This window comes from Micropterus salmoides, unplaced genomic scaffold (assembly GCF_014851395.1).
Source record: "Micropterus salmoides isolate LMB-PRFRI ecotype aquatic unplaced genomic scaffold, ASM1485139v1 Ms_hic_scaffold_4, whole genome shotgun sequence".
Lineage (NCBI taxonomy): Eukaryota > Metazoa > Chordata > Actinopteri > Centrarchiformes > Centrarchidae > Micropterus > Micropterus salmoides.
In genome coordinates, this window is record NW_024043372.1 from 21,484,246 (window position 1) to 21,511,240 (window position 26,995).

The 26,995-nt window shown below is 39.0% G+C and overlaps 1 protein-coding gene and 1 long non-coding RNA gene across 11 annotated transcripts in view; both read right to left on the reverse strand.

The window, feature by feature from the left end:
• LOC119886589 (flocculation protein FLO11-like) overlaps positions 1 to 26,995 on the reverse strand; it is a 59,188-nt gene that overhangs the window by 23,245 nt on the left and 8,948 nt on the right. For 7 of the 10 annotated variants that reach the window (XR_005441518.1, XM_038697418.1, XM_038697426.1 and 4 more), the window contains 6 exons: positions 2,765 to 2,791; positions 2,252 to 2,533; positions 1,852 to 2,148; positions 1,572 to 1,640; positions 586 to 612; positions 73 to 354 (listed from right to left, as the gene is read on the reverse strand). Coding sequence is in view for 9 of the 10 variants with exons in the window: in XM_038697418.1 (XP_038553346.1) it covers positions 73 to 354; positions 586 to 612; positions 1,572 to 1,640; positions 1,852 to 2,148; positions 2,252 to 2,533; positions 2,765 to 2,791 (984 nt within the window). In the remaining variant the exon portion in view is untranslated. Of the gene's footprint in view, positions 1 to 72; positions 355 to 585; positions 613 to 1,571; positions 1,641 to 1,851; positions 2,149 to 2,251; positions 2,534 to 2,764; positions 2,792 to 3,419; positions 3,580 to 22,258; positions 22,313 to 26,995 lie in introns of those variants that run through there. The other 3 variants (XM_038697422.1, XM_038697421.1, XM_038697419.1) reach the window with 3 other exon arrangements.
• On the reverse strand, positions 16,148 to 19,667 carry LOC119886593. Its single transcript, XR_005441522.1, has 3 exons — positions 19,393 to 19,667; positions 19,000 to 19,096; positions 16,148 to 16,444 (listed from the first exon to the last, which is right to left on the reverse strand). It is a non-coding gene; the product is annotated as an uncharacterized LOC119886593 (long non-coding RNA).

Sequence of the window (26,995 nt, forward strand, 5' to 3'; positions counted from 1 at the left end):
TTACTGAAATTTGCAATTTTTTGTGTTGATACTGTAGCAAGTTATTAAAATAATACTCCATAGTTCACTCACTTCTGACGATGATGGAGGACACGTCACTGTCAGGAGATGAAGAGACGTAAAGGTAAAAACATGTCACTTTAACCTCAGCAGGTGAACTTTGATTTGTTATCTTCAGCAGTTCGGTTCCTGTCAGTTTCTGCAGACAAGAGAACCTTTTGGCAGGTCCTCCTCTTACAGTGCGGAAATAACACTCAGACATAGAAACAGATGATGGAGTCTGACAGTTCAGTGTGACTGAGCCTGTCTCTGTGATCACTGATGGATTCACTGTCAGTGTTGGTGGAAGAACAGCTGGAAATTTAGAGGTAAACATATGTTATATCAAATACTTAATAACTGCATTAAGATACAATTCTTAAGGAGCAATTGTGATTTAATGTACAGTACAGAAAATAGAGTAGAAGTACTACACACAGCCAAAGTAAGTGTACAAATAGTCAAATTAATTGCAAACTAAACTTGTCCATACTGTGATAACAGTACACCTGGATATGAAAACTAATATTAAACTCAGGGACTGACCTTGTGCTCTCATCTCAGAAAAGGAATCTGTTGGAGAAAAACATGTGTTAACAAGGAAAACAGATGTAGTAAACAGTAAATTGTTAATGTTGATGTTGTATTTCAGTTCCCTAATATTAAAGTGAATTAAAAATCCTGATACCAAAATATAATGAGCTGACATCACTTATTAATCTGGTGCTTGCAAATAAAATGCACCTGTATTAGTGTGTAACTACATTTACAACAAAAGAAAATGACATGAGGGTGGTTATGGCACAATGAATGAGACACATGCCTTTGGTATGAGAGACCTGGGTTCAATTCCCACTGTGACCCTTGCATCTTTTGTCCCTGAGCAAGACACTTAACCCCTAGTTGCTCTAAAGGCGTGCTACCTCTGACATGTATAGCAATTGTTAAGTCGCTTTGGATAAAAGCATCTGCTAAATGAATAAATGTAAGGAAACAGATGTAGTCCTATTAGTGTTGGATTTCTCTCAACCTAATGTTAAAGTGAAATAAAACATCCTGATGCCAAAACATCAGGATGTGTTGGTGTGTTGATTTAATTTTTTTAAATAAATCTTAAAAGCTTTTATGATTGGCCATGTCCCTTGTGAGTGTGACCATGCTTGACCAGTAAACATAACTTTGATTCTGATATAAAGTCATTTAAAAATAGACACAAACACGCAGTCATTTCAGCTGTTCATGTCTTCTCTGACTCACCAATCAAGCTGTATCCATCACTACGAGGAGACAAAGAGTTGGGTTCACTTCCCAAACTGTAACTATAACTACTCTAACCTCTAACATGCATTTATTGTGCTCGTAGATTTCTGCATTGATGCTTCTATATTGTTCCTAAAATATAAGTCATTTTGGATAAAAGTGTCTACCAAATGAGTAAATTATATAAAGTTACTGAGTAAAGTAGGTTGTAAACATAACTTAACCCTTACCACTGAATTCAAGTGGCAATGAATTATACATATTGTACTCACCTGAAGCTTTATTCGGAGTGCTTACAGGAAAAGGGCTATCTTTAGTGCTAGGTGTGCAAACACTGGAACCTAGGCAAAGCACAGCCACAAAGCAAGCACAGACAACATAGTCACCACGAAAATGCTTAACACTCATTTGTGGTTTTTGACCTGCAAAAATGTTGAATGTTGAAAATTCATTAATAATGTTCTATCCTGCTGGAATATTACAACACACCACTGTAGTCAATACTGTATCAAGACACGATACTATCAGTCGATGGGAGAAACAGTCACTCACTGTGTATGGTGATGGAGGATGTGTCACTGTGTGGAGATGGAGAATCTAACTCTCCAAGCTTTACAGTGTAAAAACACAACACTTTAACCTCAGCAGGTGAACTCTGTTTTGCCATCTTCAGCAGCTCAGTTCCTGTCAGTGTCTTCAGACAAGAGGAGTCACTGACAGTTCCTCCACTTAAAGTGTAGAAAAAACACTGAGACTCAGAAACAGAGGATGGAGTCTGACAGTTCATTGTGACTGACTCTGTCTCTGTGATTATCGGTGGATTCACTGTCAGTTTGGGCGGAAGAGACGCTGAAATCGTAAGCATATTGGATTACAGTAAATTACTGAAATTTGCAATTTTTGTGTTGATACTGTAGCAAGTTATTAAAATAATACTCCATAGTTCACTCACTTCTGACGATGATGGAGGACACGTCACTGTCAGGAGATGAAGAGACGTAAAGGTAAAAACATGTCACTTTAACCTCAGCAGGTGAACTTTGATTTGTTATCTTCAGCAGTTCGGTTCCTGTCAGTGTCTGCAGACAAGAGAACCTTTTGGCAGGTCCTCCTCTTACAGTGCGGAAATAACACTCAGACATAGAAACAGATGATGGAGTCTGACAGTTCAGTGTGACTGAGTCTGTCTCTGTGATCACTGATGGATTCACTGTCAGTGTTGGTGGAAGAACAGCTGGAAATTTAGAGGTAAACATATGTTATATCAAATACTTAATAACTGCATTAAGATACAATTCTTAAGGAGCAATTGTGATTTAATGTACAGTACAGAAAATAGAGTAGAAGTACTACACACGGCCAAAGTAAGTGTACAAATAGTCAAATTAATTGCAAACTAAACTTGTCCATACTGTGATAACAGTACACCTGGATATGAAAACTAATATTAAACTCAGGGACTGACCTTGTGCTCTCATCTCAGAAAAGGAATCTGTTGGAGAAAAACATGTGTTAACAAGGAAAACAGATGTAGTAAACAGTAAATTGTTAATGTTGATGTTGTATTTCAGTTCCCTAATATTAAAGTGAATTAAAAATCCTGATGCCAAAATATAATGAGCTGACATCACTTATTAATCTGGTGCTTGCAAATAAAATGCACCTGTATTAGTGTGTAACTACATTTACAACAAAAGAAAATGACATGAGGGTGGTTATGGCACAATGAATGAGACACATGCCTTTGGTATGAGAGACCTGGGTTCAATTCCCACTGTGACCCTTGCATCTTTTGTCCCTGAGCAAGACACTTAACCCCTAGTTGCTCTAGAGGCGTGCTACCTCTGACATGTATAGCAATTGTTAAGTCGTTTTGGATAAAAGCATCTGCTAAATGAATAAATGTAAGGAAACAGATGTAGTTCTATTAGTGTTGGATTTCTCTCAACCTAATGTTAAAGTGAAATAAAACATCCTGATGCCAAAACATAATGAGCTGACATCATTTATTAACCTGGTGTTTGCAAATAAAATGCACCTGGTGTTTGCAAATAAAATGCACCTGTTTTGGTGTTTAACTACATTTACAACAAAAGAAAATGACAAGAAGTTTAACTTACACATGAGGACGATTAACAGCAGGTCTCCAGTCATGATGGAGCTGAATAATGTTAATGTTCAATAAGCTTTTAAAGACCACACTTGTGTCTGACTATGTGAACTTTGACAAACAGAGGAGTCATTTTGCAGAACTTGACCTCAAAAAAAACACAGCTAGCATGTGAGCTGAATCACATGAACAGACAGGCCACATAGAAACTAGAATGGTAGTGTACTGTATGTATAACCACTTTCTTGGTGAGAGTTAACACATAACATATAACTAACACACTAACTCTGTCTTAAGGCTCAGTCTCTCAACTGTAAACTAAGCTAATTGCCACCTGCGAGCTACATTGTTAACACACAGAATCAGAATCAGCTTTATTTGCCAGGTATGTGTACACATACGAGGAATTTGACTCAGGATTGTACATTGATCATGTGCTTACTCATACAATAATACAATTATGAAATAAGTGTAGTGAACAACGGTGTGGATTTGTGCATTTTATATTGAATAAATTTGGAGCTACTCTAAATTCCTTTCTCCTCCCCAGAGAAGAAGGGGAGGGGTCAAAGTTGCTTTCTCTAAGTGCTATCCCGACCATAAAACTGGCACCTTTTGATTCCGAAGCTGATAACGCGGGGCCTGACTGTTAAACTGACAAAGGGACACAAACCAGCCATTGGCATCTCCCTGAACAGCCTATCAAAACTGGCCCCCCCACACACGTCTCCGTGGCAACTGACCTTATTCTTTGTTTTATTACCACATCAAAAAGGAAAACCCCTGTCTCACCCAAGTGTGACATGGTCCAGACTCTGAACTTTCAATGTAAAAGGACTGCAGTCTCCAAAGACTCAAAGCATTTAATTAAGTTTAATTAAATCTTTAGTTACCTGGTTACGTTTGCCTCTATTTGAGTAGTTATGTTAACTGTTGTTGCTATTAGTGCTGAAAAGAAGTTACTTGTGTTTTTATTTTCAGCAAGACACTCCTTCATCTAATGTAATCCAAGCTTTCCTCATGTAACCTGAGCTCCCCCAAGTGGACGAAATAAGTATTACATGCCCTCGTCGGAAATGCCTTTAAATGTATAAATATCCTGACCAATAATGTGACAATTGTTTCCTGTTACCAAATGCTTAGAACAGTACAACCGTTCAACCATTGAGGTTCGATTGTGGAAAATATTTGATTATAATACGTGCAAATAGATTTCATTTCATTTCATTTTTCATTTATTTATTTAAGGACAGTGCACATTAATCAACATTTCTGTAAATGTGCCAGTGTTAGCCAGCAGGCTAATTTTCAACTGTAGTCCATTGGCAAGATGTTATACTAGGCACATAATGGCTTAAAAAAAACACATTAAATCACACAGCAATTGATATACAACAATAAAACATAATGCCATAGCACTGGCTCCATTAAAACATAACATCATAAAACATATAACATATAACCATACTCACCAAAATTTGCAAACGTGTCAGAACCGGTGAAGAATTTCGTATTCTACAAGTTTCGCACATGGGCGTTGCAAAATGACTCGCTAGCGCCACCTAGAAAATTGGAAAAAATTAGCCCCTCGTTCACGTTCAACCTACATGTACGAAATTTTCTGGGGACATGTATCATATCAAGACGCACAAAAAAGCCTCAAGAACCCATAGCCTAAAGTCAACAGGAAGTCGGCCATTTTGAATTTTACGGCCATTTTTGGATGATTTACACACTTCGTACTTTAACGAACTCCTCCTAGGGATTTAGTCGGATCGACGTCAAATTTCTGCTGTGCCTTCTAAAGGCATTGACGATGAAAAGTTGTGCTATTTGCGCGTTTTCGTCAATGGGCGTGTCCGTGGCGTCGATGATTCGCTATGAAACAGGAAGTTGTTGTAACTTCAGTGTACATGCTCACATCTCGACCAAACTGTACATCTAGGATGATAGTCCCGCCCTGAACACATGTACATGCCGACATTCACCCACAGTCATAGCGCCACCTGCTGGCAATAGAAAGTGACCTTTAACGAAGCAGCCCCCGCCGCATGTTTCACCTACGTGCACGAATTTTCTGTGGTACGTGTATCTTGTCCAGACGCACAAAAAAGTCTCTTGGAGCCATAGCCTAAACCCAACAGGAAGTCGGCCATTTTGAATTTTACGTCAAATTTTGGATGATTTACACACTTCGTACTTTAACGAACTCCTCCTAGGGATTAAGTCCGACTGACCTCAAATTTCTGCTGTGCCTTCTAAAGGCATTGAAGATGAAAAGTTGTGCTATTTGCAAGTTTTCGTCAATGGGCGTGTCCGTGGCGTGGCGTCAAAGATCAACTCTTCGCCATGACACGGAAGTTGTCGTAGCTTCAGTGTACATGCTCACATCTGGACCAAACTGTACATGTAGGATGAGAGTCCCGCCCTGAACACATGTACATGCTGATATTCACCCACAGTCATAGCGCCACCTGCTGGCAACAGGAAGTGACTTTTAACGAAGCAGCCCCCGCCGCACGTTTCACCTACGTGCACGAATTTTCTGTGGTACGTGTATCTTGTCCAGACGCACAAAAAAGTCTCTTGGAGCCATAGCCTAAACCCAACAGGAAGTCGGCCATTTTGAATTTTACGTCAAATTTTGGATGATTTACACACTTCGTACTTTAACGAACTCCTCCTAGGGATTAAGTCCGACCGACCTCAAATTTCTGCTGTGCCTTCTAAAGGCATTGAAGATGAAAAGTTGTGCTATTTGCAAGTTTTCGTCAATGGGCGTGTCCGTGGCGTGGCGTCAAAGATCAGCTCTTCACCATGACACGGAAGTTGTCGTAACTTCAGTGTACATGCTCACATCTGCACCAAACTGTACATGTAGGATGAAAGTCCCGCCCTGAACACATGTACATGCTGACATTCACCCACAGTCATAGCGCCACCTGCTGGCAAAAGGAAGTGACTTTTAACGAAGCAGCCCCCGCCGCACGTTTCACCTACGTGCACGAATTTTCTGTGGTACGTGTATCTTGTCCAGACGCACAAAAAAGCCTTTCGGAGCGATGCCCTAAAATCAACAGGAAGTCGGCCATTTTGAATTTTACGTCAAATTTTGGATGATTTACACACTTCGTACTTTAACGAACTCCTCCTAGGGATTTAGTCCGACCGACTTCAAATTTGTGCTGTGCCTTCTAAAGGCATTGAAGATGAAAAGTTGTGCTATTTGCGAGTTTTCGTCAATGGGTGTGTCCGTGGCGTGGCGTCAAAGATCAAGTCTTCGCCATGACACAGGAAGTTGTTGTAACTTCAGTGTACATGCTAACATCTGAACCAAACTTTACGTGCTTGATAACTCTCCCACCCCGCTATGGAGGACCGATCCTGACACAGTCAGAAATAAATACAGAAATAAATAAATGCTCAATAAATAAATAAGCTTCCAATTAAATACACAAAAAATAAAGTAAATTAAAGCTGCAAGCAGCGTTGGGCGGGCCCTCGCACTTGTAAGCGCGTCCGCGCGTGAGCCGGCCGAGTTGCACATTCTGGAGCTCTGCCGGCGCGGCTGTGAATTTCCTACACGGTTCCGACGCCGCATGAAGGTGCTATATGTCACTTCCTGTGTCCCCTATGTGGAGCTACATAGCACTTGCCGCTATGAATATAAATCGGTATTGGCGTGTAGATGTCTGCGGGGTGGGACAGTTATCAAGCACGTACAGTTTGTTTCAGATGTGACCATGTACACTGAACAATAATGTACCCAAACAATAAAATAAATTCCTTTCATATTTCCCTGCCTTGTTGTTTATGTGTACATACAGAGGAAGAATGTGAGAACAGCACACATTTCATCGTTACTGTGTGTTAGAGCATGGGAGAACAGTGGATACTTTTAATACAGCCCACACCCCTAATACTGTGTAACTATAACAAGTAGAAAACAGAAGAAAAAGATGTTCTTTCTTTACAACTGTCTGCATAGCTTATTCATATTGTATAATGAATGAAAATAAATAGGCCTACTAGGCTCCTCTCTACTTTGACATTTAAGATTAGCTGGTTTGATCTACCTTCATACACATGTGACATTACTGTACAACTTGAGAAAGGTGAGTTGTTTTCTGCTCCAGCCTGCCTAAAAGAAAAGCGTTTTTGGGATTAAATGGACTTTATTAGCTGCTGCAGTGCAGGATGAACTCAGAATAGACCCATTTCTCACCTTATTATTCTAATAATAATAATAATTCTAGCATGTAACAGGTTTTATACTTCCTGTGAGTATAATCCAATCAGTCTTATTTTCATACTGTATATCCGTTGTGTAATTTGATAAATTGTGTTGTATGTGGTGCTCGCATCGGGTACTACTGAGACTTCATTGCCCTCTTCAGAGAAGACTCTGACTGCAACATGCGTCTTTGTAAAGAGAGAAACAGACAGAAAAAGTCTCTAACTCTGCCTGTCAGCTCGCTCTGCTCCGTTAAAACTGAATTTACCATACAGAATTGAATACGAGTGCACTCCAGATTTAGCTGCAGCCAGCTGACCGTGTGCTTCTCCCTATACCGCAGTTCTGTGTCCATGCATGCAGCAAACTGAAAGCACTGTCTGTCGGAGCGTCTACGTGAAAAGAGAAGGAAGACATTGCTGGTAGTATTGTCTTCAGAGTTGTTAAACACCTCAGCGCACTGAAGGAAGCCATCTGACTGTGTGAGGGGCAAGATCGTTGATGTCTGCAGGTAGAGTAGGAGCTCTCCTGTCTGACTGGTCCACCAATAGCAGAGAAGATGACCCCTTGAGACACAGCCCCTCCTCATTTGCATAATGAGGCAGAAATGCATACAAAAATTTAAAAAAGACAGGCAGAAATAAATACCATGGGTGAAAATAAATAAGGTAAATAAATACAAAGGAAGAATAAAACAGACAAAATATTAAAACACACACATAAATAAATACATTAAAAAAATTAGTAATAAATAAAGTTGAATAAACAAATAAGGTAATTATAACAAAGGTGAATAAGTAAAGACACTAATTAAAATATAAACATTTATGTCTCCTTGTATAATTTAATTACTACCTACATTTATTTATTTGCTTTATTTTTTGTGTATTTAATTGGATGCTTATTTATTTATTGAGCATTTATTTATTTCTGTATTTATTTCTGCTGTGTCAGGATCGGTCCTCCATAACGGGGTGGGAGAGTTATCAAGCACGTAAAGTTTGGTTAAGATGTGAGCATGTACACTGAAGTTACAACAACTTCCTGTGTCATGGCGAAGACTTGATCTCTGACGCCACGCCACGGACACACCCATTGACGAAAACTCGCAAATAGCACAACTTTTCATCTTCAATGCTTTTAGAAGGCACAGCAGAAATTTGAAGTCGGTCGGACTAAATCCCTAGGAGGAGTTCGTTAAAGTACGAAGTGTGTAAATCATCCAAAATTTGACGTAAAATTCAAAATGGCCGACTTCCTGTTGATTTTAGGGCATCGCTCCAAGAGGCTTTTTTGTGCGTCTGGACAAGATACACGTACCACAGAAAATTCGTGCACGTAGGTGAAACGTGCGGCGGGGGCTGCTTCGTTAAAAGTCACTTCCTGTTGCCAGCAGGTGGCGCTATGACTGTGGGTGAATATCAGCATGTACATGTGTTCAGGGCGGGACTCTCATCCTACATGTACAGTTTGGTGCAGATGTGAGCATGTACACTGAAGTTACGACAACTTCCGTGTCATGGCGAAGAGTTGATCTTTGACGCCACGCCACGGACACGCCCATTGACGAAAACTTGCAAATAGCACAACTTTTCATCTTCAATGCCTTTAGAAGGCACAGCAGAAATTTGAGGTCGGTCGGACTAAATCCCTAGGAGGAGTTCGTTAAAGTACGAAGTGTGTAAATCATCCAAAATTTGACGTAAAATTCAAAATGGCCGACTTCCTGTTGGGTTTAGGCTATGGCTCCAAGAGACTTTTTTGTGCGTCTGGACAAGATACACGTACCACAGAAAATTCGTGCACGTAGGTGAAACATGCGGCGGGGGCTGCTTCGTTAAAGGTCACTTTCTATTGCCAGCAGGTGGCGCTATGACTGTGGGTGAATGTCGGCATGTACATGTGTTCAGGGCGGGACTCTCATCCTAGATGTACAGTTTGGTCCAGATGTGAGCATGTACACTGAAGTTACAACAACTTCCTGTTTCATTGCGAATCATCGACGCCACGGACACGCCCATTGACGAAAACGCGCAAATAGCACAACTTTTCATCGTCAATGCCTTTAGAAGGCGCAGCAGAAATTTGACGTCGATCCGACTAAATCCCTAGGAGGAGTTCGTTAAAGTACGAAGTGTGTAAATCATCCAAAAATGGCCGTAAAATTCAAAATGGCCGACTTCCTGTTGACTTTAGGCTATGGGTTCTTGAGGCTTTTTTGTGCGTCTTGATATGATACATGTCCCCAGAAAATTTCGTACATGTAGGTTGAACGTGAACGAGGGGCTAATTTTTTCCAATTTTCTAGGTGGCGCTAGCGAGTCATTTTGCAACGCCCATGTGCGAAACTTGTAGAATACGAAATTTTTCACCGGTTCTGACATGTTTGCAAATTTTGGTGAGTTTTCGAGAATGTTTAGGCCATGTCATTTGGGCCTACTTTGCAGAAAAAAGAAAAAAAAAAAAAAAAAAAAAATCCGAGCAAATTCAATAGGGACCTCACACGGTCGTGCTCGGGCCCTAATAAATAAATGTTGGTATTAATTAAATTATACAAGGAGACATAAATGTATATATTTTAATTAGTGCCTTTACTTATTCACCTTTGTTATAATTACCTTATTTATTTATTCTCCCTTATAATCTTCAACTTTATTTATTACTAATTTTTTTAATATATTTATTTATGTGTGTGTTTTAATATTTTTGTCTGTTTTATTCTTCCTTTGTATTTTTCTACCTTATTTATTTTCACCCATGGTATTTATTTCTGCCTGTCCTTTTTAAATTTCTGTATGCATTTCTGACTCATTATGCAAATGAGGAGGGGCTGTGTCTCAAGGGGTCATCTTCTCTGCTATTGGTGGACCAGTCAGACAGGAGAGCTCTAGGCCTACTCTGCCTGCAGACATCAACGATCTTGCCCCTCACACAGTCAGATGGCTTCCTTCAGTGCGCTGAGGTGTTTAACAACTCTGAAGACACTACCAGCCATGTCTTCCTTCTCTTTTCACGTAGACGCTCCGACAGACAGTGCTTTCAGTTTGCTGCATGCATGGACACAGAACTGCGGTACAGCACACAGTAACGATGAAATGTGTGCTGTTATCACATTCTTCCTCTGTATGTACACATAAACAACAAGGCAGGGAAATATAAAAGGAATTTATTTTATTGTTTGGGTACATTATTGTTCAGTGTACATGCTCACATCTGAACCAAACTTTGCGTGCTTGATAACTCTCTGACCCCCAGACATCTACACGTCAATACCGATTTATATTCATAGCGGCAAGTGCTATGTAGCTCCACATAGGGGACACAGGAAGTGACATATAGCACCTTCATGCGGCGACATAACCGCGTAGGAAATTCACAGCCGCACCGGCAGAGCTCCAGAATGTGCAACTCGGCCGGCTCACACGCGGACGCGCTTACAAGTGCGAGGGCCCGCCCAACGCTGCTTGCAGCTTTAATTATTATTATTATTTCTTTTAGACATTAAGTTTAGAAAGGCAGTCCCATGGGAAACCTGAGACACCCCCTGGGGAACCACGCCCCAGACAACAAAAGAGCAACACGCGACCTCGCTTCGCTCTCTTCTCTTCGCTGTTGGCTCTTCCACCCTGCTCGGCCCTCTGGACGCTTCGGCACGCACAGCGTGCCTCGCCAGGCAACAAACAGGCCCTTTTGTTCGCCTGAAGCTACACACCTGAAGTGCCGCGACATTGATCTGCCTTCAGTTTGTTTTATTTTCTTTGTTTCTTTTGTTTTGTTAAAGTTATCGGTCCGTTAAGTTACACTGGACTAATTCAGGAACGACCAAGTTCCATTTTAAGCCTTTTTCGTCGAGCCAACTTCACCGAGGTCAGACCAAGCCACGTGGTCTCGCCAGCTACAACGAAGGAAACCTGAAAACAGCCGAATTGCCAGACAGAGGAGGCGTTTTCAATCAGACACGGAGAACCCTGGAGAATCCCTAGCAAAAAAGCCAGGATCGGCAGCTAAAGTGGGACCAGCAACAGGCCAAAAGCAGACTGTCGACAAGCAGTAAGACTTAACCCACGTTCTGTGATCAGATGTCCATTTTAACTCCTAAAATCATAGCATTAGTTTACTTTCAGTAGCTCTTCTATGCCGTATGAGTCAAATGCTTCCCGCAACCGAACCTCCAGGCTCATTGTTCAGCAAATGTTTGTTCCCTGTATCCAACCATCTTTTTATCACCTTTAGTTAGAGAATAAATTCACTGTAATATAACCAAGAGCTGTGTGTGTTGCCTATTTATAGTTCCTGCCAAGAGAATTGACCCTTTAGATATGAGACTGATTGACTGATTTAAGATAATTGAGCGATTATTAACTAACTGATCACTAGTAATAATTGTATAATTATTCAAAACTACCTAGAGGTCCGGAGACTCTAGGATTATAACAACTCCGGTGGTGCCCTAAAACGAGGAATTAAATAAAATAATTTTATGAATCTTAAAAATTCAATTCTTGGAAATTTATTAAAATGCATAACTAATAAATTTAGGTCTGCTACATAAGATAAAATAAAATAAAATCAGGCACCAACTACAGTATAGTTGGTGCCTGATAGTATACACAATATATACACACTATAAACAGAAACAAAAACAATATAAACAGATTGAGACAATAGTGCAATGAGCAGAGTGCACAGGATGCAAGAGTAAATTATTATTACCATTATTGTAATTATTATGTACATGTCAGAGGTTGATGTGATATACAGGTACACATACATGCATACATGCCACACCTCAACTCTCCAGGGACATATGTGTAGTGAACAACAGTGTGGATTTGTGCATTTTATATTAAATAATTTGGAGACTCAACTCCCCTTTTCTCTCCCAGAGAGAAGGAGGGGGTTTGATTATCAACCCTCTACAGACAGCTGAAGAGACCCCAAAAGAGGGGGGGTTGAAAGGTCGCTTTCCCTAAGTGCTATTCCGGGGCAGTTGATTGTAAAACTGGCCACCTTTGGCAACAGCCGAGATAAGCGTCTTGGTGCCTGAACTGTTAAAATGACAAAGAAACTAACCAGAGATTACAAACAGCCTATCAGAACTCTTCTTAAAGAAAGGGGCAGGAAACCCTAAACTGCCCTACACATGTAACCATGGCATTGCTCTGTGTTTAATTACCTCTTATCAAAGGGATACTCCCTCTCACACCCAGGTGTGACAAAAGCTAGGACACCAAGGACAGCCCTGAACTTTATGTAAACAAAGACTACAGTCTCCAAATACTCAAAGCACACTAGAAACCAATCATTAATGAAAGATACAGCATTACATATTCTTGTATTCATTTTTTAAGAAATATAATTGTGTGTCAAATTAAGCATGCATAACTTTTAAAAAATACGGTGAGACTGATGTTGAAATGTAATGGTGAACTTCTTATCCAGTAGTATAAAAATATAGAAAGTCAACAATACAGTAATAAGTGACAGCTGGAGAACAATGTTAAAAACAACACATGTAAACAGCATAACAGCAGAAGTTTACCATAAGGAAAAGAGGGGGCAAACCAGCCCAGAGGGGGATATATAAGGCTGTCTGCAGACCACAGGGTTGACTCCATCCTCCGACTTGGAGGGATGTTGTACGGGTTTATCTGTCCTGTTTTGGATTAAACTCTTTGCACCGACTCTTGACCGTCTCCAGAGAAGTTTTTGACTGCAAACTTAGTATTTTTTTACAAAATTTATAAAGCTGGTCAAGGTGGGGACCAGGCTTAACTGGCCTAGCCTGGTCGTACATCTGACCCAACAGCTCCTTGTCTCCCTTTCAATTTAATCATTAAAGTGGCAGGTGACAACAATCTCTGTCCTGGTGACAGGAGCGTTGGGGCTTTATTTGTGATTTGGTACAACTCTCTTCGGTCACTTTAACATCGCTTCAAATTGTAATTGAAGAATCTTTTGATTTTGCCCTGTGGGTTCCCAACCACAATTAACCGTAATTAAAGCCACAATTACAACACAGACACCTTCACCTAACCAGGTCAGAGATTGTTGTCACCTGCCCCTTCAGTGATACAAGGAAAATGTTGTCGTTTTGCAAACTTGACAGAAATAGGGACATGCTTTTGTGTTCACAAAAATGTGTGTGACAATAATATAAATAGAAACTAGAACTGCAAGCAGTTGTAAGCGGGGTCCAAGCCTCCCCCCTCACTCCACGGAGGCCGCGCAAGTCGACCCGGGCGCCCCACCGTAGTTTGGGGGACCTGTGGAGAATAAATGACCAGAGTTATAAATGAAAGGGACTTGCGGTTACGGAGATATAAAATGAATATATGTCTATGGGAGTGTCATTTGATATAAGCTTAGTAGCTGCACCTAGAGGCTGATTGGCATCAAATTTCACACAGTGTCGGGAGGGCATGGTAGATAAGGTCCCCGAGTTTGGTGTATATCGGCCATTGCAAACCTAAGATATCATATCACATCCAGTTTTTTGCATTTCAGCGTATAGCATATAAGCGTATAATTCTGACGTTTTTTGGCGGATCAAAATTCCCTCTACAAACTTTTATCGGCTCGGCCCAGAGATCGTCCTTGCCAAGTTTTAATTTAATTTATTTAAGTGCCGATCGGACTTGCGGTTTCAGAGGAGATAATTAATATATGTTTTCCAGTTTTTGCGATTTAGCTAAATGAAAACGTCATCACACAGAGGCGTGTCCTATGCCATACAAATCGGCAGCATCCCGCAAACACAGAGACATAAGAGCTTTTTCTCAATCTGCGTTCTTTTCTGTGCTTGTGGACTTGTGAAACGTCATCAGTCAAAGTACTGTTACAATTCAAAAGTCCACATCTAGCCAAGTACAGTCAAATACCCGGATGTGTTCTTGCTCCACTCGTTTTACTGAGCCTGCATCAGTGGTGATTTGTGTGGACTTCGGATAGACAGATATCCCAGAATGCATTTCGCCGACCAAAAAGCGGAAAGGTCGGAGGAGAAAACTCACAGCTGTAACTTATAATACTGCAGTTCTTGTGTCACATATAGTAGTTTTTTATGCGGGAATATAGTTGTTTAAACTCCAAATATGTGGTTGATTTCTCAAGACAGAGCTGATTTAAAAAATTGCTACGACGTTTACGGAAATGTGAGGTACCTCCCGCTAACGGGTCCGGCCGTCATCAAGTCTGCTGCTGTTCCAATTGCTGAATGACTGACTGCGTGCTCCCGTTCCTGGGAGTTTGTACTCCCGATCCGAACTTGCCAAGTCCGAGCTGTAAAGTACAGAAGTCCGAACTTGGCGAACTCGGTATTGAGAAACAGCCAAGGTTTATGAATGTGCGATGTAGTGGCACGTAATTATGAGGCAAAATGTCCTTTGGTTCAAAATCCCATTGAAATGAATGGTATTTTCCGAAGGTATTTGATCTCCAATTATAGCGCCACCTATAAGCCAAATTGCACCAAATTTTTCAGGTGTCATCAGGGGCCCATGGGGAACAATTGACCCAAATTTGGTATCAATCGGACTTGTGGTTATAGAGATATAAAATGCATGAAAGTCAATGGGATTTTTTTTCATGTCTTTAATCTGCAATAACAGGGTCATCTACAGGCATATTTGGGTCAACTTTGGTGCCTGTAGTGAGGAGACCATGCTTAACAATTCAGCACAGGTTTCATGTCAATGTGACTTGTGGTTATACAGGAACAAATTTTTCGGATTAAACAGCGCCACCTAGGGGCTAGTTGCACCAAATTTTGCACAGGCCCTCAGGGGGACGTGCCACATTACTGCTCCAAACTTGGACCTCACTTCCTGTTTTTATCATTTTTCACAATTATTTGTTAGCCTATAATTGCGAAAATTTTAGTCGGATCAAAATTTACTCTACAAACTTTCATCAGCTTGGTCCAGGGATTATCCGTACCACGTTTGGTGCCGTATGGACTTGCAGCTTTGGAGGAGCGAATTAAAATAGTTTTAAAATTTTCCGCGATTTTGCGTGAAAAAAAGTTTGGGCAGAAATGGGCGTGGCCTATACCACAAGATTCAGCTGGATCCCCCGAACGCGTGGATATAAGGTTTTTGATATGCACCTTTGTGGGCGGGAGTTCCAAGCCCAAGCGCAATTATCTTGATTATAGCGCCCCCTAGAGGTAGAAGTATGCAGAAATTTGCGCCTGAGGTATTATGCACGGAAGAATAATGATGAAAACGGTTCCCAGCTCTGCTAGTACTGGGGGTTCCCAGCCCCACTTGGGCTTGGATCCCTAATAAGGAAATATATAATATAATAATAATATATAAATAGGAAATATCTCTTCATCCACTCATACAGTATAAATTCAGTCTTAGACCCATCCCAGTCATGGCTCTAGTCCATCAGCAGAGGGTGTATTTGTACCACAAATGACAATGTTTAGCAGAATTGCAGCAAGAGAGGCCTCTTGGAAGGCAAGTAAGCATGGGGGTGACAAAGTTCAAAATACCAACTTTACAAGAAATACTGCAGTCAGTTTGACCTGTGAAGTAGTTCACTACTGTAGACTGCCTATTTTTTATTTCAGTACTGCAGAAACATACAAGGTTTCTGTGCTTTACTTGCAGAGAAATGACAATGACAAAGTTATACGCCAAAAAATACAAGTTTAGAAATGACACGTTTAAAAAGTCTCTATACAGTATAAAAAATGTTTTTCAATGTGCCTGCAGGGTGCTGTACACCATGTACTTCAGGGATGATGCAGGTAGCTCCTCAGAGATGGTGGAGTACACATGGTATATGTCTAACTAGAAAAGAAAGAAATCAACTATAAGAGGTCTTAAATGTATCACATCTATAAACATTAGTAGCAAATATATTCAATACTGTGCCACATGTCTCACTTACATCCTCAGTTTGAGGCTCTTTCCTGCTCAGTATTTCAGAACTTGCGAATAAGGGAGAACCACAAACCAAGATAGTTACAGTGAAGTTTGGCAAGAGACACAAAGGCAAGATGTTTCAAGCATTTGAATTTGTGCTCCCCTTAATCTAGATATCTGTAATAAGTCTTCTTCAGTAATTAAATATTATGGAAACAAAAGCAACTTTTGGGGACAACAACTAATACTGCAAATAAATGTATTATCAGTTATATATAAATGTCGACATTCTGAAAAGAGTTGGATGACCAACCAAGCACAGTAACACCATGGTCAGCAAACCAGTTTCCAGTTGTTTTTGCTCTTTGGCAGACGGCAAGTCCTGCTGGAAAAGGAAATCAGTATCTCCATAAAGTGCTCTAAAATCTTCTGTTGCATTGACTCTGGACTTTATAAAACACAGTGGACCAACACCAGCAGATGGCATGATGGCATTGCACCCCAAATCATTACTGAGTGTGGAAACTTCACACTGGACTTCAAGCAACTTGGATTCTGTGCCTCTCCACTCGTCCTCCAGTGGATCCAGCACTCTGTGAACAGCCAGCCGCCCTTACTCTGCAGCAGTAAGGGCGGAGAACACTGTCCGTTTTCCTTTTTTCTTCTTTGACATGCGTTCAAGATCACTGCAGCTGACTTTCACCGACTTGATTGTCAAACGTGAGCTGTCGGCAACTTCAGGGGCAGGATATAGAAACGGCGCCATGAAGCCGGACACATTCTACCTGCGTGAGCTTAATGTGAACTTAGAACAGTGACTGATCAGGCAGAAGCTGGGGCGAAAATGTATAAAACGTCTATAAAACGACTGATTAACATTACTATCATGTACACAACTGCACAAATCAGTCCAACACCGCAATTTCGGAGACCCACCTTCAAATAAGTTATTAGCAAACATGAGCCTAGCTATTAAGGATAGCTACTATATGGTAACATTAAGCCCTGCATATACTTGCTTTTAACTACACATTCGCATACGCAAGATGGCTGCCACACATATCCCGTGTTCCTTTGGAGCATAGGTTGTGAACGTCCCTAGGAATTAACGCTACGCTATGCATCCGCAAGATGCAGTTCCACACATGAACGAGATCTGACCGGCAGGTCAGCATCTGTTCCAGACACCAGCCCAGGTAGTGACAGTATGCAGTTGGTTTGCCACCCGTAATTAAACGCAAAAGAAGAAGATGGTCAACAGCAGACTTAAAGATTTATGGCAGGATGTTAACAATAAAACTCCTGGAGCTAGTCCGCAATTACCAAGATCACTATGATGCCTCATTAAAATCACAACCTGCTCGAGTGCCGCCATGTTTGGTTTGTTTACGATGTGCAAATGTGGAGGTTGTCAAGGAAGATAATCCTGTGTCGGCGAGGGATGACCTGGTCCTGGTCCGCCCCCTAGTGGATTCAGATTTATACCTCCAGGTACACGCAAAGTACGCAGGCAAGTGTGTGAACAATGCCCTTTGTGTTGCAGCTGCTAGTCAATGTCGACTGCACCTGCGCAGTGAGCAGTGCTATAAGTGGGCCGGTACTTACTGTAACTATTATTAAAAGTGCATTTATATTATGAGAAATAACAGACAGGACGTTTTCTCTCCAATTAGTGCTAGCTTTGTAGTGGAGTGTTCAGGGCCAGTCAAACCAATGAAGCAGCTGGCTTTTAAATCAAGCTGCATGTGTAAAATGTAGCAGCTGCGAATCAGAGGAGAGATGACTTCCGGAGGTCAAAAATGTCATATTTAAGTTTATGTTCTGCTTGCTCAACGGTTGTTTGATAGATTGCTATTAAAACACATTCAGAGAGGATTTAAGGTTGCACAGTTTCTAGGAATCCACAATGAGAGACTGGATCATAGTAATGCTCCTGAGGCTGTGATTTTAGGCAATGGAAGATATCATATCAAATCAGTGAACTCTTTTAAGTCCCTATTTAAAACATATATTTATAGGAGTCTTTCCCAATTTTATTTGATTTTATTCAATTTAGATATTTACTTTTAACGTGTATTTTAGTATTTTAATTGTTTTCTTGCTTTTATCGGGTTTTTGTTTTTATGTGTTTTATTGTCTTTGCACTTGTTAAAGCACTTTGTAACTTGTTACCATAAAAATCTAGATATACGATTATCTTCACCTACTAAACACTCACAGAGGACGCTGCATTGCTCTGATGACCTCTTGAAGGACAGTAAGTTCAACAATGTATTTTGGAGCCTTATGGTGTGATTAAAATTATTTTATATAATCAATTCTAAAACAAACTGTATATGTATAATGCTGCCAAAATCAAAGGAATGTCAGTGCAGCATTTGGTTTGTTAGAAGCTTGGCAGCAGAGTTTTTTCGAAATTAGATTGAAGAGGAGCGTAGAATTTACATTAATAAAATACTATTACACAAACTACTACTTACAAATCCTTCCCCTTGTCCTTCTACTCAGACACTCAGTGATGGGAAGGTGGTGATGATGCTTTTCGCTGCAGCCAGCTTTTCTGCACTAAGAGGGTAACTGGAAAATAGGACAAAAACATTGCCACTTCCTCACTCAGTGACACAGGTATAGTCTTGTGGTTTTTGTTTCAGTGCACAATATTTTTAAAGTTAGATATTCATGCTAAAGTGTGGTATGATGCAATAATAAATTATTTTTAGAGAACTTTTCAAAACAATGTTACAAAGTATTTTCACAAGAGCAGAGACAATTACACACATCAAACAAATAATCAGATATAAGGTAAAAGTAGCAATAAACTTAAATAATTACAAAATTAAAATACAGTTAAAAGAAAAATAGATACTTCACACCTCTCCACCAAATCTCTTATGTAAGTCTTCCCAAGAAGCTTCCTCGATGGCACTGACAGGATACCTGTAGTCTCATACTCCTTAAGAATCTGTGGGGCTTTCTTCTGAAGTTTTGACTGTAGGGCTGACTGTGTTCTTCGTTGTTAGTGGTAGGCTGTGTAGAGGCAACAAGAGATGCATCTTATTGCAGTCATATTCAAGGTCTTGACAAAAGGTTTTGACAGAACTTAGAGGCAAGTGTTTACCCAAGGAGCCTAATTCCTGTCTTTAATACATACTGGTCATTCATCCACAACTTACTCAGCTGCCTGATATGACCAGAAAAGCACATCTGAATGTAGTTTGAAATTTCTAAAATAATATCTTTTTATGCTTAATTCACTACCTCTACAATGTGATTCATTTAAATATGTTTTTAACAATCATTTTCTAACAAGAATAGCTGACTCTTCATCTGCATACAGTATAAGGTATTAATGTATAAAACTACATAGGTGCAGAACTTGCACCACTGCGTAGATTTGTAAGGGTGGTCGTTAGGTGACAGGAGTCAGGGGAGAGTGAGAGTGTAGCCGCTTTCATACGGAGATCAGCGTGGAAAGAATCCGCATTTATGTCTAATTCATACTGAACAAAGGTTTGCAGCTTTATCCCGTGTTAAAATGCCTTTATCCCGCAATCATGTGTGCTTTCACATAGCGGTCCGGCTTTACAGGAACCAGCGGCATGCCGCAGCATGTCGCCTGTGGCTTTTCACAAACAGATCGTTCCGTCTTTCTGTCTCGTGTCTGTCTGTCACCAACTTTCCCTGCTCAGAGGCAGATAAAATCTGCTCCATACCTTTCTTAAACTGCAGCAAGCCGGCAGATTGGTGCAATATCCCTAAAATAAGGTAGCGTGAAAGCTGCTACTGTTAGGAGCTAATTACAAAAGGTACCAGGACTCTGTCAGAACCAGGAGGCCAGAAGAGGGTGATTGTAGAAAGTGAGCAGTCTGACGAGGAGGTTTAACTTGAATGATAAAGCATGACAAGAGTGAGCAGTGATAAGATTTAAGATGAATGATTAATAAGCATCTTGTAAGTTTATAAAACAATTTACTGTTGTCAAACTATACTGTTGCCTACATATACCAATAATATAATTTAGCTTCAAATTTCACTCTGACTCTTCTTTAAGTTTGTGTTTGACATAATACCTTATTATCGCAGTTAAAAGGACAGAAATGAATGTATATGTGGCACAAAAGGCAATTTATTATTTTGGCAGGTAAAAATATGTTTGGCAGGTGTATTTCATCTACCAGCCACCTTGGCAGGTGAGTCAAAAAGTTAATTTCCACCCCTGTTTCCAACGCGGACAAGCGTTCAACTTATCTTACTTAGGCCTATATGTAACCTTATCCTTGCGAAATAAAGTAACTCAACTGTTAGGTGCACCACTCGATATAGGTTTTCCAGTAACCACAGAGCCACTGCAGGAACTTTGTGTTATCTAACGTTAGCTAACAGTTCACATTAATGGCGGTGTTGAGTCGCTTTCGAACGACTGACTTCAAACCTAACGTTATTATGTTAACATTAACGTTACCAGGTTTCATGCAGACTTTATCGAAACGAGCTGCTAACTTATTAACTGTCATACACCCAAACTGAATTTTAGATGGTGTCATTTTGATAATAAATACGGCAAAATTAAACATCAAAACCACAATGGACGCTTGGTGTAACTTAAGTAACATTACTTAATGTAAAGGTTATCATGGATTTTTTTTTAAATGGAACGGAAAATCCAGCAACATTAACAAGACTTTGAATAAACACTTAATTAAATATGATTAGACTGACATTATATATTCATAAAATAGTTAACAGTTACCAAGAAAAAACATTCTAACTTAACAAGAATGGTTGCATTAGCATTGGCTCTCTAGCTAATATTAGCTAGGTAGCTAAACTTAGCATTACCTCGAGGCCTAACCAACTGTATGATCCTTACTTCAAAATCCTCATATATTCCATATTTCATAATGTTGACATATTTTTTATTACATAAAGAACTACATTAAGATCAACTAGAAATGGATACCTACCGAAGAGTCTGACAGCATACCAGTCGATGCAGCCTCCATCCCCTTTGTCTTTGTCTCTGTGGCTGAAGGAAGTTTTTTTTTTTTCTTTGTGGCTTGAAGAATATGTCATGTTGCTGGGCAGATTCATTTGTGGATTTGTCATTATCTGTATTTTAATTGTTGTGTATTTTCATTTATTTCATTTTCTGCTGTTACTTTTTGATTTTATTGGCATAGTTGTGGGTTATCAGCGCCAATAGTTTATACAGTCTATGCTAATGCCATACTCAACATTGAGAAATATCAGATTAATTACATTAGGATTATAGACTGTAAATAAAAAGTTATAAAATAAAAGTATAAATCTTGAAATACAGAATTAGATTTGGTGATTTGGTGAAGATTATGATGAGGGTATGAAAAAGACCAAAAACTGGACATGTCGTTTAGCTTTTACAGTTGATATGATATAGGCCTACAATTCTATTGAGTAATATAAAAACAGGACCAACACATTTTTGGTCAGGCTGTTGTTGGATTCTGAAAATAACACATAAGTTGTGTTAAACTGTCCAACACACGCAGTGTGTTTAGATATTTTTACCCATCTTTTGTTGATATTCACACAAAATGTGTAAAATTGTAACAAAACATGTTTTGTGTAATTTTTTTAACAAAACCTTTCTGTACATATAGCCCCTTTAACATGCTAATATCATGTTTGTTAGCGTGAACCTGCATTGGTTTTTAATAACCACCATTAATAATGAAAAAATCTATAGAAGGTTTCACTTACACATGAGGATCACAAACAACAGCCGTCCAGCCATGATGAAGCTGAGTGCTGAGACTGTCTAGAATCACAAAAGATACTTGTGTGTCTACATCGACTGAATTGTCATTTTGCTGTTGCCGTTCACTGTTTTTCTCAGGAAAACCACAGCTAGCATCAGAGGCTAGATCACAACAGACAAGCCACAGAAACAAACACACTCTTGACATCCTTTTATAAGTACATGTGTTTTATTTAGAACCACTTAACCACATTGGAGGCGAACATCTGAAGAAAGATGACAAAGTGTGTGTGAATAACTAGCTTAACTAATAACTACATTAAAACATTTGTACACGCATTTACAGTGGTGCGCAGTAATGAACTGCATTAACATGCACTTAAAAAATCATAGGTATTTGTACTTTACATAAGTATTTTTTTTGCAATTTTCTACTTCTACTCCACTACATCTTAGAGGGAAAATATTCTAGGCCTACTTTTTACATCACTACATTTACGTGACAGATTCAGTTACTAGTTACTTTACAAAATAAAATGTTTAAACACAAAACCAATAAAGTTATAAAATGTTATGGGTTGACACCAACAAAACAAGCATTGTGAAGGTGTTAATTTGGGCTCTGGGCAGTTGTGACAACATTTCTCACTAATCTAATTTCATAATGTTTCAATCAATTAATGGAGAAAATAATCTGCAGATTAATCCATAATGGAAAATAATCATTAATTGCAGTCTGATACAAAATAGTTCCACCTCAACCAACTACAACAGTAAAATTCTGCTTTTACATTAATGAGTAGTAATAATCTAATGATAAATAATAGTATAACATGATTTCTGCTTTGAGTGCTTTCACTTTTAATACTTTAAGAACATTTTCCTGATTATACTTGCATACTTTTTGTTGGGTAACATTTTCAATGCAGTCTTTTACTTGCAATATACATAATAATAATAGTATATTTTACAGTGGTGTATTAGTACTTTTACTTAAGTAAAGGATATGAATACTTCATCCACCACTACACACAGCATGTTGATGGTCTGCTCTAAGTAAACATGCAGTTTTATCCCATGTTTGTCCTGAACATTTGACCATATACAACTTATTCCCTCTAGTCGGTAAAAATCTCACAATTAAAATGATCAAGTCATCTTAAAATCATTATTGTCTTGCAAACTCATTTTTAGACAGTTTCCCCTTTTCACTGTATTCTTATGTTTTAAATCTTGTTCTGTAATTGGGTTTTACTGTTTTCTGTTTATGTGATTTGTACGAATTTGTGTACATGTAAGGTAAATGTGTAAAGCACTTTGATATAAATATGTGTTTGGGTTAAAAACTCTTTTAAATAAACATGTCTACTGTTTTTATTATTTAAAGCAACACCACAAATGATTAATGTTATCTTCTGACTTCAGAATTACACCATTCTGAAGTGTTCACTGAGATAATGATGTAAACAATGTAAACATCAGTTAAGCTGTACATAAGAAAGCAAAGTGAAAACGATTCAAGAAAACCACACTTGGACTTGGGTGCTATATCTCTCAGGGCTGATGTAGCTGGTTTTTATGAGCTGCTGCTGTTGTCAATCTGTGAAAAGAAAGAAACTCACATGACTTAACTGCCCTCAGTATAGTTTATAAGCATTATGCATTTATCAAGATGTAAAAGTTGCACATGTTTAGTTTCTTTCACGTCACAATAACTTTATTCACATCAGAGAATAAACACATTTTCATGATTGTACCTGTGTTGGCCGGTTAATGCCTGTTCAGATTCCACTTTCAAGCATTTTAGCAGAACTTGCACCACCAAGTGGCCAATCAACCTGTCTAAGAACCTTATACTGCATTCAGGAAGAGGAAAGCAGCTCACCAGTATTACATTTATAGGTGACCAGTTAATTGGAGACAAAAGCTGTGACCCCAATTGGGGGAAAAGCTGATTTTGGAGGCAAAGGTTAAGGTTTTGGTAATTTTCCAGGAAATGAATGTAAGCAAGTAAACGTATGTGTGTGGTTGTGATGCTTGTGTAGTATCTGACATGAAACAATGAGACTGAAAATAACAATATATACATATGACAAACATACAGTATGTGTGCAGTAACAGTAATAAATGCTTGCACATTTAGTACATAACCACAGAAGTCTCAAAATATATCCGGTTACAGAAAACATGATTAACATTGACTAGAAAACACATTAGAAAACAAACATTTGAGCATATATCTACCTACATATGAAACTATAAAAACTAAACACATTTTCAATCTTGATCAAAAAAGGCTACATCAAAATGCAGGTTGGACCCCATGCTCTGCTTTGTACGTTCTTGAACTGCACCTTACCTCACCCACCTGCTGGGATTCTTGTATGCTTCTTCAAACATGAGGGAGAAATGACTGCCCTCTACTGTAGGTAATAAGTGTTTCATACAACCTCACTTCAAAATACCTGTACTATTGCCCTGCTGGTTGTTGCAAGCAGTAAGCTATTACAGACATTCTGTGTGCATTCATCAATATTATTACACTCCTACAAACATATTTATACCTTCACTCCAGCTGCTAGATAAAGTTTGCAAATCTACTTCCCTGTCTCTGTGTCAGCTCCTTTATCAGAGTCCCACTATGGATCAAGTTCCAGAGCCACAACAAGTTTTTACACCCAGTTTAAGATTCATTTTTCCAATATATTGCACAGTCTATATATCAAATAATAATATAAGAAGAATAATTTTTGTCTCAGTGACAATCCCCACACAGTGATTTACTTTCAGTTTGTTTCAGTTTTCAATAGTTATTTTATAAGCTGAACTCAACTTAAAAAATATTAAGCAAATGGCTTTAAGATCCAAACCACAATGGGAGTCCAGGACGACTGTGTATCTCATCTTAATGAAGCTTGCATTCGCTGGCAACTGCTTCATTCATGCTTCATCATAAGTAGATCCCTCACCAGCTGTGTGGTTATCAGTGCAGCTGGTATAACCTGACATTCCTTACTGATATTCTGCTAATACTCTCACATTTGCTATAAATGATCAATTGACAAGTTTCTTTGAATGAATTAGCTTCTTTTTTTTGGTCTTTATTTCTTTAGTTCAAATTGAGTAAATCTCAAGATACGCTGATTGCGAAAATGCAATTAATAACAATAAAAATAACATTTAATTATCAGACGAATTGGACACTTAAGTATTACACAGTATTAAACCATATGTTTGACTTTATTAGACAAACAAATCAAAATAGTTCTCACTTGCTCTTCGTTTGTTCCAGAGACTTGTAGAAACCAGCAAGATGACACCCACAGATACTCCACCAACAACCAGAAACTTCCACATTTCTTCTTTGAAACGACAGAAGTCATAAACAAGTGTCAGTTTCGCTTCTCACAACATCAAAAAACAACAAGAAGACATGTACATGCATACAGTAACCACCAATACCCGTGCACACCAAATATATAAAGTGGAAAGTATTGTTTTGTTACTGATATAAAGTTATGGAGTAAAGTAGGTTGTGAAATCTGAATTCAAGCAGTGATGAATCACACATATGATACTCACCTAAAGCTGTGTTCGTGAGCACAAAAACATTAACATTAAAAGTATATGTTGTCTTCCTTTGTACCAGGGGTACACATATTAAGCAGCACATTGATGTCATGTGCTACCTAACAACTTTATTTTACTTGAACAATGTGGGCTACAATCTGCACAGTAGGAAGGCTAATTCCAAAAACTGATTAGCAACTTCACATCCATCACACAATTTCAGAGTAACAAATCAGCAACCATCACTTAAGTCTGCAATGGCATTCAGGTTTATCACTTTAAACATATTCATTGTTGTAATGTTAATTTTCGGATGAGTCTGAGAATCACTGAAAAACTGACCTGATGCTGGTTTCATCGGTGTTCGGGAAGTAGAAGTGGAATAACCAGTTGGCGTACCAACTGTCCAACCTGGTGAATCAACAAAAGAACATTTCAACATATATGAAACACGTATAATTAGTGATTAACTAATGTCACAAGGGGCGTCCCTTTAAAAGTCATTTGCCAAAAGGGACGATGACAAACACAAGTGTTTTTTCCAGAACTCTCAGAAAAACCACAGCTAAAATCAGAGCTGAATCATATAAACAGAAAGACCACAGAAACTTCTTCTTTCTTGTTTTCCTCTGACCAGACTTGATGCACGTCAGTAGCAGCTGGTGACCCAAAATGGAGGACAGGAACCCACAGAGTCATGTTACTTTATTTATGGCTTCTTTCTTATGTTGAACAAGAAATTAAGCAGTAAAGCAAATATTTCTTAAAAATATCATCATTTTATTCAACCATGTTGTTCCCAGATTATTCATACAGGCCTAAATCAAAAGATTAGAGTACTCAACAAGGGTGTAAACAGCTGGCAATTATCTTTGACAAAGTAGTTTACATACACCAGCTCTAGGATACAAAAGAAATATTAAATCATCACACACCCGTAATAAATATCACAGACTGGATAAAACATGGACGTAGTTTCCGTGACATCATCTATAGATTTCTGAAGAGAGATTGTGAAGCTAAGATAAAAAATATTTGTCTTTATAACTAATTTGCCTGTTCATGACAACTGTATAGTCAGATATTGCCCATTGTGCTATGACCCCATGATAATTACTTATTTTTTTCTGCTAAAAACCCACTGCTCAGGTAAATTGAGGTAAGTTTAC